At 31.2% G+C, this 13,933-nt stretch overlaps 1 protein-coding gene across 2 annotated transcripts in view; it reads right to left on the bottom strand.

The window, feature by feature from the left end:
• The window catches only part of GLRB (glycine receptor beta), a 64,465-nt gene that overhangs the window by 26,451 nt on the left and 24,081 nt on the right, over window positions 1-13,933 (bottom strand). For both annotated transcript variants that reach the window (XM_045550680.1, XM_045550681.1), the window contains exons 3-4: window positions 11,749-11,855; window positions 10,047-10,114 (exon numbers count right to left, since the gene is read on the bottom strand). In XM_045550680.1, the coding sequence (XP_045406636.1) occupies window positions 10,047-10,114; window positions 11,749-11,855 (175 nt within the window). The remainder of the gene's footprint in view (window positions 1-10,046; window positions 10,115-11,748; window positions 11,856-13,933) is intronic.

Genomic DNA, 13,933 nt, shown 5'->3' with positions numbered 1-13,933 from the left:
AGTCAAATGAGATTTGAATTATGCAAAACAGATCAGAGTAGATGCAAAATTTATAAATACTATATTATAATCAACTACAGTTGAAAAATATTTTCGTATCTACTAGCTCATTATTATATCTCAGTTATTTGCCTATCTCTAATAATTTTAATTTTAAAACTTTGTAAAAACTGAATTATACCAAAACATATAGATTCTAAAACTATAGAAACTTAGGAAGATGTTTAATACTTTAATACATTTTATATTTGCCAGTAAAAATGGGGTTTTGGCACAAATTGAATTGTCAGTATATATAAATTCAGTATTGAGACAACAGGCTGAGATCTTTCGATTTTAATTTTATCTGCTGATCTCAGAATATGCACAAAAGTGCTCAAGGCATAAATCATATTGGGCTTCAGCTTCCTTATTTTCAATAATTCAAAATTCATATAATACTATCCATCCAAAGCCTTTTGACATGATCAAAATGAATTAGATCATAACTTTCCAATCAAAATCCAAATAATTAGGAAGAGATGATACATCATCTTTTATTAAATAATAAGACGTATTACATTTCTATGAGATGTAAATACACAAGCTTTCTATAAGAATAAAATATAAGATAAAGCATAAGCAATGAGCAGTAACTGTGGAAAGGCTTGGGGAATTTATTCCCTCTCATATGATCTTGTTCGTACATCCAGATTCCGTACAGTAATTGGAGAAGGGTAAGGTCCACAATAACAATATGCAGTTTCTGAACTACAGGTAGTAAAGTAAGATTTCATCTGCTTGTATATTCTGTTACTCTAAGCTAGATGTTTATAAGAACTTCAACATATAATATAAATTGATTCTTAAAAATCACATGCAGATAGCTTTGGGATGTCAAAGTCAAATAAATTATGAATTATATAAACTCACATTGAACATATCTGCCATCTCAGGAGCAATACTGAAAAAATAACATCTTTCTAACCAAATGAACATGGAATCAAGAAGGAGTTAAAGTCCAGGAGGCCTAGGAAGACCTGCCTTAACAAAACTTTTTGTCAAAATATAAAAATATCTTAAAATTCATAATGGGACTTGATTATTTAATATCTTATTATGGCAATTACAAAAATTAACTCAAGCATGTCCAAGATTAAGGCCTATCTACCTCACATAGTGAGGCTTTCAACAGATACAATGTTACAAAAATTTTTATCCATCCGAGGAAGACATGCAAGGCTCTCTACTTAAGGGGGACTGCACATTATGTTCAATCATTTCCTAATAAACTATCAAGTAAACTACCTTAGCTAAATCACATGGTTAATATCCACTTGACATCATTTTAAACACTCAGAGTATTCAATTTCAAATTATTTGCTAAAAAACTTCCTGGAAATCATCTGCCAAAGTTATTGCTATCCTGAGACTATATACTAAAAATTATTTTATTACCTTCTTTAAGTGCTGTTTTCTACCAAAGTAAATCATTAGAAAACTACATCTTTAAATGGATATTTAAAATATGCATTCATAATATTATGATAGAATATTATATCCTTATCTTGTTATCAAGGGTCAGTATAAGAAATAACCAGATGCGGCTGTCTGTATATATTTTATGAACTTGTTATTAAAACCATGGCCCTTTATTTTGGTCAATGACCCTAATAGGAAAATACAAGGTGAATTCTTCATACATTTAAAGGGCTGGGTAGAAGACTGAGAAAAAAAAAATCCCTGAGAATGTGATTTTACCAAGCCAAAAAAAACAAGAGCTGTGAGATGGCCAGTAGCAACAAGAGCCACGGAGGGTCAAGTGGAATAAAACTGAATACTTTCAGCAAATGAGGAAGCCACTAAAGATTTTAGCAAAAATATTTTGGTACAGTAATATATCAAAAGCAAAATTACAGACGATTAAGGGGAGAATGGAGGACAAAGTTTCCTCACATACAAGATAGGGATAGTAAGAACACACCTACAACACAGGGTTTTAGTAAGGATTAAAGGAGATGATATATGTAAAGTACATGAACTGCATGCACCTGGATATATTAAGCACTAAGCAAAATTTTCATCTTATTAGGATTTATCGTTTGTGTTGTAGTTAGTTCTCTATAAGGTTAGTAATAGTGATCAATATGCTTTTTTGCTTCAAGAAAATTCTGCATATAATGTAAGTCATTTGATTTTCTCTGTGCTGAGCTGATCCGCCTGCTATTATTCTTAACTATAATTTACTTCTACATCATAAATCTCAACACAATGTTAAAATACATTTTTAGCATCTCCTAAATTCCTCTTCTTGCTTTAAGTTGCACCATTGTAAGCTCAGTACACTACATAGAGTTCAATTGAGTCTCTGCAGCCCTTTAATCTATTTATTTTTTTAATAGAACTCCATCAGAGTTCTATTCCAATGAGCATTGCCAAAAGCTGGAAATTCTTACTTCACTGGCTCTTTCAATGTATCATTCCTGATCATCATCTTATTTCATTGTAAAAGTGCTCCAACTATGCTTTTCTATTAGTTCTGTGGCCACATACTATTATGATTCAACAAAAGTTGCAGCAAGGTATATATCTTTTATGAATAGTTAAAATTTTTATAATTTAAATTAATAGTTTGGGTTCAACATTCATTAAAAAATAAAAGCTCATTAGTTAGTATGCTTTGGTTAATGTTTCATGAGTACTTTCAAATAATTACTAGTTATTGTCATTTCAAATGCTTTATATTAAGATAACTATCTTTGAAACCTATTTATTTTCATTTATAATTATTTAATCACAATAATTATAGCTCCATCATTTATTTTGCAATGAACAAATTCACATCAGAAACAGACTTCTTTTATCAGTGAGAAATTACTTAATTGTTTTTAAAGTACATGGTGACAAATAATATTCATTGTTCATTCCAAATAGCACACTATTAGTCATTATCTGGAAAACGGATGTTCTCCAAAATATTTCAGTACCAATTAACACCCAAATTAAACCAAGTCTTCAAGGCAATAAAACATTTTACAACAACACATTTAATCCATTAGGTCTCATTAATGATATTTTATATTAAGAACTGTTTATCTACATACTATAGTTAGGTTAGCTCTTCTGGTTACTTTTCTTTTTTACCTCACTCTCACATATACAATCTTGAACTCATTTGTTTTCTCTACATTAAGATAAAAAATTAGCATTCCAGAAAATAAAAGAGATCAGCTCTCACAGCATCTGGCAGCATTATAATTAAAGTTCTGTCAACAGAGCTGTTATAAAGCCTGGTTTGAAAAGGATTAAAAATTAAGCCTCTAGTGAAGTTAGAAGTTTCATGTAAGAATTGCAAGTTAGTAAAATGCCAGTAAAAGCCCAGAAGCTATATTTTAGTGATTTTTCTCAATATGTCATTTTTTAAGGTTTTTAATTAAATATTGTTTAATCATGCCCTATGGATAATTCATTTTTCTACATCTATCAATAGTCCACTTTTATTTGGAGTGCCTGCTAGATGGTGCCACGGTGCCACACTAGACCATAAACCCTATAAGAGTAGCAACCCGCTGGGAACAGAGAAGTGACCAATGTATTTCTATTAAATACAGAGATTAGGAAATGACCTCTGTGACATTTGGACAGGTTAGGAAATTTGTGTAGCATTCCTCACACCATTAGTTTAATTTTTTCCAAAAATTAACAATAACCAAATTCCTCTCTCTAAGAGGAAATAAAACTTGGACAGTTCTCATCCTTCCTCATTGCCTAACACGATACTCTTACTTGTGAAGTGTAATCACCAATGTATTTGAATAATATAGCCAGGAGACCAAAGTTAAAGAGAAAAATATCCATAATAAATTATATTATTCGTCAGTTTCAGGTACATACACTTAAAAAGTAACTTTGATACAGAAAAAGAAATAAAGCATATTTTAACTACTAAAAACATAGATTCTCCTTCAAATTACATCATTATTAGGATTAACCTTAATAAGTTAGAGTTTTTGATTAGTTTGGCATTTCCATTTATAGAAAAAGTTGTATTATGATCAGATAACCCTCCAGTAGGATTGGGGAGAAATCTATATGTAATTAGAAAACCCTATAGCAGCATTTTGGAGAAAAAAAAATTAACAAATGTTCATCAGTATGTGTATTAATTTCTCATTGCTACTGTAAGAAAATTGCCAAAAAACTTAGTGGCTTAAATTAAGCACCACAAATTTATTATCTTACAGTTCTGTAGTTCCAAAGACCAAAATCAGTTTCACTGGGCTGAAATCAGGGTTGCTGTCCAAAGAGCTAGTTCCTTTGGAAGCTCTGAGGAGAGAATCTGTTTCCTTGCTTTTTTTCAGCTTCTAGAGGTCACTTGCATTCCTTAACTCATGGTCTCCTTTTTGCATCACTCCAAGTTCATGCTTCCTTCATCACAGCTACTTTGACTTTGATCTCCCTGTCTCTCTCCTATAAGAACCCTCACAGTTACACTGGCTCCACTTGCATAAACTAGGATAATCTCCCCTATCTCAAGATCCTTGATTTAATCATAACTGCAAAGTCCCTTTTACCATGTAAAAGAGCCTATGCCCAGATCAGGACATGGACCCACCTGAGGGATCATTATTTAGCCTACCATAGGGTACAAACTCTAAAAATCAGTCATATGAAAAAAAAGAATACAAAATCATTTTTAAGTTTATGATTTTACATCTAAGGTGGAAAATAAAATTAACTAAGATGTAAAATAGAAAAAATGGGACAAATATGTCTAATGCTATCATACTGTAAGTGAAACCATGCTTTAAAATTAATAACAAAAGCAACAAACCATAAAGAGTAGTAAACTAACACAAGTTTTATAGAAGGGATTTTAAATCTCTATATAGACATATATAAAATAAAATTGTTTTAAAACAACAAGATGAGAAATTACCAAGAACTACAATTAAGCTCTTTTAGTTGATCCCAAATATGATTTTTTTCCCTTGACAAGCACAGCTGTGTTGCCCAAAAGGAGCTGAAATCTATTATTAAAACAAACAAAAAGTCATGGAGCAGAAAGGCATAGAAAGTGTGACAGGATCATGAATTGTAGTACAATAATAATTCAATATAATTACAAAGCATGCCTAAACTAAAGAAAGAAAATGGACTGTACAAACAGGCTTTTATGTCCATGAAAGAGCTCTTATGTATTTCTGATAAGACAAAGTGCTAGTGTATAGATTATTACAATAAACCATAATACCCAATTTTCCCATGAGTGCAATAGTTCACATTTTTCAATTATGAAAATCCCACTGATTAAAGCCAAATTTAGTAACTGAATGGAAAAATCAACAAATATTAGAAGCCTAACTGTAGAGCAGATATCACCTAGCCTCTCACAAATCGTTCCTCTCACTGTTTTGAATGGTTTTATTTCAGCTGTCACAAGCAATAGCATAGAAGCTGATAAAATTAGAAGTGACTGTTCTAGCAACTTCAAACTGGGATGATAACATTGATTTGACAATTTTGGTTATGCTACTATTAATGTCAGTAAATACCACTTATAGTATTAATAACAATACCTTACAAAAATGACGTAAGGTAGTGAAATACAAATGAGCACACAGATATGAGAAATGGGAACTATAAACCTACAAAATGCATTAAACAGGTTGAAGGAGCATATAGCCACAGAGATGTGGAAGAGCTTAAGGAATATTAATATGCCTATAATTTTTCCTCCATTATACAATTATGGTCTGTAAAGAATGTGAGATTGCTTTTAGTTTAACTAGCAATATTTAGCAACTACATTTAAAAACAAAAATAAATAAGCAGGAAAGTTTTTTTTACCAAATAGAATTGGCTAAAATTTCCTGACAACAATGTTAATGCTGATAACCCTGATTGCTTATTTGTTTGATAATCAATTTTATATACTAAAGAAATGGCTTGCCCCTCTTCCTTCAGAAGTTGCCCCACATCTGCCTGACACTTGACATCTATTCCTGTTATACCATCCCCAGGCTCTGTGTTCTGAATTGTGCTTTCTAGAATAAGCAGCTGTCAGCTGAGGGAAAAAGGTATGAACTAGAGAGGGAAGTGCTGGGCAATACTGAAGATTTCCAAATGTTAGGATTTCCTTTTTTTCAGCAGATCTTTATAGGGGAATTTTCTAGGGGGCTATTAATAGGCAAAACCACAAATGTACAAAAGACTGCTACTACACTTATAAATGGTTCATTTTCTTTAGCATTTTCTTTAGGATGACATTCTATTGTGAAATTTTACATTTATTTGCAAATGCATGACAACCAAAGAGTCATCATCCTTGAGTAGTTACTTTGTCAGGCAAAATACAGCTGTTTTAACTGTGATTTTTTTCACTCCTTTTAGTTGTAACATAGCAAGTACACAACAGACTCAAGCACAAGCCTGTCTGATGACACAACTCACACGTTGTCCACCATTTTGTTGCCATGGACATATAGCCTGTATTTAGACAAATCAAATACTCTCTGTCTTCCTAACCTCTTATTTTGGGGACCTTTTTTTATTTGTTTATCTGCTCATAATATAACTCCTGTCCCTACATGAATACCCTTTTGAGTTACTCTTTTGAGTCATCAGCATCATTTCTGACCAGTGTTTATAACAAGTAATGTAGAAGAAGTCTTGTCTAGATCCATTTTTTTTCTTTAGAAGACATTTTAATGTTATCTATTAATACATATCTATAATAACTTATTCCTTTCCTAACTATTAAGCAACAAGGTATTAGGGCATTTGCCTCTGAAAAGACTGAGCAAATATATAAAATATGACAACCTTAAATGATATGTCTGTACAATTCTGTTTTATAGGGGCATATGAAATAAACTTTGCTGAAAGTAACAAATAATAATTATGATAAAATTAAATATTTAAGTCTATATGATGAGTGTGGTTCTGATTCTGAACATTTAGGCTACATCTGCCCAATACTGAGTGAAGAACAAACTGGTTTTCATCCAGGTTATATGATCTAAAGAAACAGCAATATAAATAATTTGACTCCTCCAGATAAAGGCCTTCAAAATTTCCAAAACTGACTCTCTATAACAATGACTTTATTCAGTCTCTTATTTAACCAAAGAAATGTTCAACATTAGTCTACTGCTTAAATTTACTCTGCAAATCCTTTTACTTAACTAAGCAAATAGAATTTATTTGTTCATTTATTCATTTGATATTAGCTAATATAAGAAATTATTTATTAATGTGTTCTCTATTTATTGAATACATGTTGTCTTCTGTATTTTACAGAAAATGAAGTAGTATAATACATTATTCCTAACTTTAAGAACTTATAGTCCATGAGAGAATAAAAGGAATATATACAAAAATAGTTTAATTACAGTATAGAAGCTATTAGATTTAAGTAACAAGCAAATAATGGAGATGAAAGACCTGGATTGAAAAGAGGCACAAAATTAGTAAGAGTAGACATAAAAGGCTCTGGTTAGAAGATAACAGATCAAGATCAGGGTTTAATAGAGGCAAAGACTCCATAGTGAGAATTCATTGAATCTGGTCCTGGGAATAAGTATTTTGGGTTAACTACTATGACAAGTCTGTGCGAGAGAAAGAGAGGAGATGATGTTAGAAATGATTAAATATTTTATTACAATCCTCAAATACTCTGTAAGAAAATCCTTCTCCCTTTTCTAATATTCTACTCTCTCAGGTATTTTTAATTCAATACAATCAAGTAACTACTGATGGAACCTAGAGAGGTTTAGGTGTCTGATATTTGGAAGCAATTCAGTATTTGTTACAAAATAGATACATTCATGATACCTACTGAGCTATGACACATGAATAAATGCAAATGAGAAAAAAATGATCTTTGCATTAGCTGCCCAAAATTCTCTTGGATCTGATTAAAGAGGCATGCAAGATAAAAGAATGAGGATGTTTCCAGTAAGAAGCAATATCTTGAGAGTGGTGTTTTAGGATTAGTGTAGTGGTGTCAGGCTAGATAACCAGAATACAGAAAGAAGTATGGAGGCTGAATAGATCCTTGTAAAGTTTTGCCTTAAGAAAATTATGTTTCTTATTCTTGGAAAGTGAAGTGTATAGATAGATAGACTAACCACATTTTCAATTAGTGAGTGCTACACTCTCTTTGGTGATATATGGTAGTTTATATCTTACTTCACAATAGTCTGCTATTGATCTATAATATAATATATGTCTGTGTCATTTAAGTGAACTGAAAAGGCACCAGAAGTGAACTTTAGACTTGATCCCCAAATCTTGTTTTAAATAATCCTCTAAAAGCATCTTACACAGTGTCTAAGAAAATCAATCACTCAGGGGCTTAAATATATACTTCCACAAATGAATAACATTCTCATCACAATTAGATATAAAGATAAGTGTCATAAATTAAATGTAATATACAATTGCTGCTATAACACTCTATACTGCCAGCAGAAATAATGTAATAAACATTTTAAGTCATTTCCTCACTAGTCTTGAGAAATTTCCAGAAAAAATGGACTGTACTCTAACCATTCTTACTAGGCTTAGTAAGATTCAGTAACCTGAATCTTATATTATCACTTAATAAAAATATAAGTATCTTCAAAAAAATTTTTTAAAACACACTTGGATTTTCTTTCTTCCACCTGAAGTACCATTTTGGTATGTGGTTTGTCAAAAAGGGCACAAATCTGATATTCTAAAACCTTGAAAAGCAAGCAGACTTTATTGAATGGCTTTTAAGAGGCTGAGGGGGTAATTACATCCAACATCACTAAGGAAATTTACTAATAATACTTTATCAACATCTTTGCCCCTTAATATTCAACTTATGAACGGCAGCCACTCTCTCAAACCTCTTTTTCCTATTCCTTTCAAGACACGAGTCTGCCCGTCACTCCTTCCCAATCTTCTTCTGCCTTCCCCTCACCTTCACTCCTTGTCACACAGTCTTTTCAAGGAGTTCTGTTGCCCTATGTTAGGAAAAGCAATTTTCCTCTTTCCTTCTTAACATTCTCTGCTCCACACATCACAAAATGAGCCAACACAGAAAACAAATATTCTCCTCAGGAGACTGGAAGAAAAAAAAAAAACTGTGAATACTTAACACATTGACTACCACACTAGAAAAAAATTTTTTTCCTGGGGGCCATGACATTTTATTATGAAAATAGAATAAAAACTTTGAAAACAAAATGATCCTTTCTAATTTAATGAAAAATTTGTTATTTTTTATGGTTTTCTGTGTTTTTTTTTTCAACACAAAGTAATATAAAAACTTGAAAATTAGTGATGTAAAAAGTAATGTGAAAACCTGAAAAATAGTTCATGTGGGTAAAGCGTTTTTCTTGACTTGTCAGGCTTAAGTGTAATTTAAAGGTAAACATAATGAGAAAAATGAAATTTATTGACTTCTATTCATTTAATCCATGTTTTTAGAATTCAATTGTCAATATTAATTGTAACAATAAGAACATCAACAAGTAAGATTTTTACTAATCAACTGCAGGGTTTTGCCCAGGGGGCCACATAACATGTATGCTACAGCATGGCAGCATGAGTCGTCTGTGCACCACGCGGCTCCCAACGTAAAGAGATGTGTGGGTTTTATATATATATGCTTCACGAGGTCCCAGACTCAAAACTAGCCTGAGTTAAATACAACTCACATGGCAGTTAATGTGTTTTGAATGCTCACACTTTTGAATGCTCACACATATAAGCATATTAGGAAAAAAAAAATGACTGTTGCTCAAGATTCTTCATGTCATAATTCCTTTTCCCAGGTTGCATCCAATCATAATTTTTCAGGGGGAACACATCAATTCTTCCAAGACTGTAAGTTTTAATCTAACATTAAGGCTAAATGAATTGCAAAATTATATGGGTAACCAAAATCACTGATTTAACAAAACCTAGGAATTTGGACATTTTATACTACAAGAGAGAGCATCCATGAGTTACTCCTTAATTTTCAGTTTTAATGTTCACTATCCAAGTTAAAAATTTGACAGTGAAAAATATTAAATTAATTATAATCTTACCATTGTTGTCTCTTGAATTGATCCAAAACTGTTAATAAAAATGTTGACTACTACATCAACAGGAATGCCTATGAATAAAAATTAAATATATATTTACTAACTGTACAAAAAATCTTCGTCAGAATCTTCATATTTTTATGGTTTAAGCACTTAATTTTTATTTTTCTAATCCACATAGAACACAAAATCCATGGTCTCAGTATAACATGTTCACAATTGCTATTAACTTATTTTTCTAAATAGGTAGAAATAATACAAATAAAAAATAAGTTTATTTTTTAATGTTCTTTACTCAGAGATATTTATCTCAAATTGTAAAGACTCTGAAAAATATGTTAACTTTTAAAATTTTTTATATTGGCCTAATACATTTACTTTAAGAAACTACAAATTATTCCTTTAAAAATTATTTTAAATAGGGTTTAATTTTTTTTGCATTTTTCTAAGCATTTCAAATTCTGTTTTCAGTATTCAATAAATTTTATTTATAATTACTATATTTTAATTTTAATTCATGCAAATGCAAAGTTAATCAGACACAGAGTCATTACAAATATTTTTCCTGACTTTTTGCAAAATAATTTGAAAGTTCATGGAGTGAGAACTACGGTATAATGTTGCAAATTTCTCTTTCTTTCCTTCTTCTTTTTGAACTTATTGTGGCTGCTGGTTGGGCTAACAAAGAGAAAATGTGAATTTAGCCTTTTAGCCACATAACTACTGATGAAAAACAGGTGGTGAACACTGTAGACATGTGACAACCCAGACCATGGCTGTTGTTGAAAGTAACTGAATAGGTCCTGGTAATGAACAAAAACCCATTTTTACAACATAGTTGTATAACTTCGGTTGACTAGAAGCAGCTGCAGACCTTTCTTTCTGTAAAGAAAAAAAAAAAAAATCAAGCCTTATAATGTTAATCTGATCTACATTATTACCTGTCCTTAACCAGCAGCAAAGATTACAGTTTTCCAGAAGGGATTTTTTTCATATAGCTTTTTTCTAATTCATCAAGAGGACAAAAACAAAAAAGATCTATATAACTGTACGATCTGCTCATGACATTTATTTTATTGTAAATATAGTTTTGGTTCTTGAAAGGTATGATAAATGGTAATATTTTGCTGGAATAAAAATAATGTATGATGTAGAACACATAGTCACTTTTTATTCACAAAGCTAATGTGTTTTTAAAAACCATAGAGCCATCTTTTTTCAACAAAAGAATGAAGAGAATTTTTTATCAATGTGAAATACTAACAAAAAGTAAGAAAGAATCTAAGTACACAAAAGAACTCTTCTTCCATAAATGAGTAAATAGCCATTCTATTATAGAAATTATAAACTCTAGTGTCTGTGAATGAAAGGTAGTTCTATTTCCAGAGTCTAAATTTTAAACCACTAAGGTTAAGAATACTCAGTACTTAGAAAACCCATTATAGAGGTTAGCCTAGTAATTCACAGTACACCTTTTTTAAATTTTTAAAATTGGTAACCCTATAAAACTTTAGAATATTTTACTAATCTTTGAATATGTTAAGCATTAAATTGCTCTGAACCTAAATCACATTACAAGACAGTTACGTGTCAACTTGAAATCTCATTGTTTTGAATCTCACATAGAATTATTTTATACATGTAAAACTAATTTTTAAAATGTAAAAAACGAAGAGTTTTTTTTTTGGGGGGTGTGGAGACAAACCTTTGAAATTTGGTCTTATCCTGGGATCATAACTGACCAATAGCCTGTTCAAGATATTGCTAGTGGAGTTGGCAGGTACTCGAGCCAGATCCTCTGCTGACTGTTGACTACAAGAGAGAGAAAAACAATCCTGCTAAGTATTTAGAAACAGCAAATAACAGAAATAGGTAATTTTCTTTGGGAGAATAGACTGCTTTTTTGAGACAAATACACAACAATACCATGGCTTTTCCAAAATATAAATAAATAAAGAGTAGTGAACATTGTCAGAGGCCTAAAAGAATACTTGTTATAAAAAAATGTATGTTATCACTTAATTTTATTTAAACGCATAAAACATAGTTGTAAATATTCCATGTTACCTTCTATTAAGTAAAATTAAGCAGACACCTTAATTTTCCTGAAGGAACTTGCAATCAAAATCTAGATAAGTACATACAGAGTGCACACAATGAGACAAAAACAGCAAAGATCATGTTTGAACAATATAATATTATTATATTATTATCATTACCTGCCTAAGCAAAGGAGACTGTAAATACTATAAGATGATAGGGCCAGAGACGTAGTCTAAGGATTCATAAAATAATCATGCTGACATTTATAAAATGATATCCCCCAAGAAAAACAGTGAATGTATTTCTCGCTGATTTAAATATAGTGGTGGAGGAATTGGTAAAAGGAGTTTCTCTATTTTCAGATTAATGAAACAAGTAAAATACTCTAAAGAGCTATAAGATATAACTACCTTTTTCTGTATATATTAATATTTGTCATCAATGCATCATCAAGGAGAGAAAAATCAGCCATGTTTTGCTATTTTAATTAACTATGAATAATAAATAGTGACTGAATTGGTAGTTGCTTAAGAGCATCTTTTTAAAAAGGCTCCTCCTTGGAAGCCAAGGGAAATGTTTTTTGTTTGTTTTTGTTTGTTTCTTTGGTTTGGTTTGGTTTATCATCCATAAAGTCTTATCATCGCATAATCATTTCCCCAATACAAAAATAAAACAAGTCCATGACAATTACTAGGAAAGTTAAAACTATACTTGTAACATCTAGCATTGCCTTTTCTGTGCTGATACGGTAAGAAGTCTCAATTTCATAAAATATATTAATTTATATGAAGCAAACTTAGATGCAACAGGCTTGACTTTGTATTGAAATTAAAGTTCTTTCTTACCAAGAAATTCTGTTGTGAGTTAATTATCATATAATCTGCTAAGATGCAAAAAAAACACTACAAGTGAGATATGACAATAAGAAGTTTATGAAAAAATCTAAAAATACTACAAATTGATACAGACAACCCTTTCAAAAAGAAATCAGTCATAATGTACACCATTTAAAAACAGAAAAATCAAGTAGTTAAACCTCCAAAAGGTGCAGGAGATTATAGAGATTTTTAAAATTGCTTCTCCTGGCCTTTTCAGCTCCAAACTGGGGACCTGGTAATGAGATTTTTCCATTTCACTGCAGGTGAAATTGTAACCTCCTTAGAGCCTGTTACCATCCCTTATCAAAAGATGGAAAACGCTAAATAGAATGAGGGTGTGCAGGAAAACTGGATATTAGCATGCAAATTAGTATTCAAACCTATTTATAGTTCAAAGAAAAAAATAGAATTGATTACAATTGGATCAATTAAGGACTGCTATTATTGTGTCTCTTAATAAGGATTTTACAAGTATATACCTTCTAAGCAATGAAAAGACAATTAACTACAATGTTTGTAGTTTAGAACTTTTCGGTCTGATTTTTTTTTTTTTCTTCACTGTAGGCTATGTCAGTCAAACTCATTTTCTAATCCTCTAATTCACAAATTTTGTCCTTCTTCCATTCACTGGCACAGATTCAGTCCCCCTTCTTGTAACATTATGACATCCCCTCCTCATTGTACTAATCGAAACCCAACCTGTCTTTTAAGGTCGCCTTAAAGCTCATCTCCTTTGTAAAACTTGCCTCAGTCATGCCACCTTACTCTCATGAATACAAACTAATAAATATACTGTTTGGCAATTATTTGGTAGCTTTTTTCCCTATATCTACATGTATATTACCAACTAGACTAAAAGCAAACAGTATGATTAGAGAGGGATTCATGGTTTCTCTATTTTTGTAGTTCCCTATATTGTTTGCATAGTATTAAATACACATTGATTCAACACTTTCCATCTGCCAGCTC

Source organism: Lemur catta, chromosome 5 (assembly GCF_020740605.2).
Source record: "Lemur catta isolate mLemCat1 chromosome 5, mLemCat1.pri, whole genome shotgun sequence".
Classification (NCBI taxonomy): domain Eukaryota; kingdom Metazoa; phylum Chordata; class Mammalia; order Primates; family Lemuridae; genus Lemur; species Lemur catta.
This window is presented reverse-complemented; position numbering and strand designations above follow the sequence as displayed.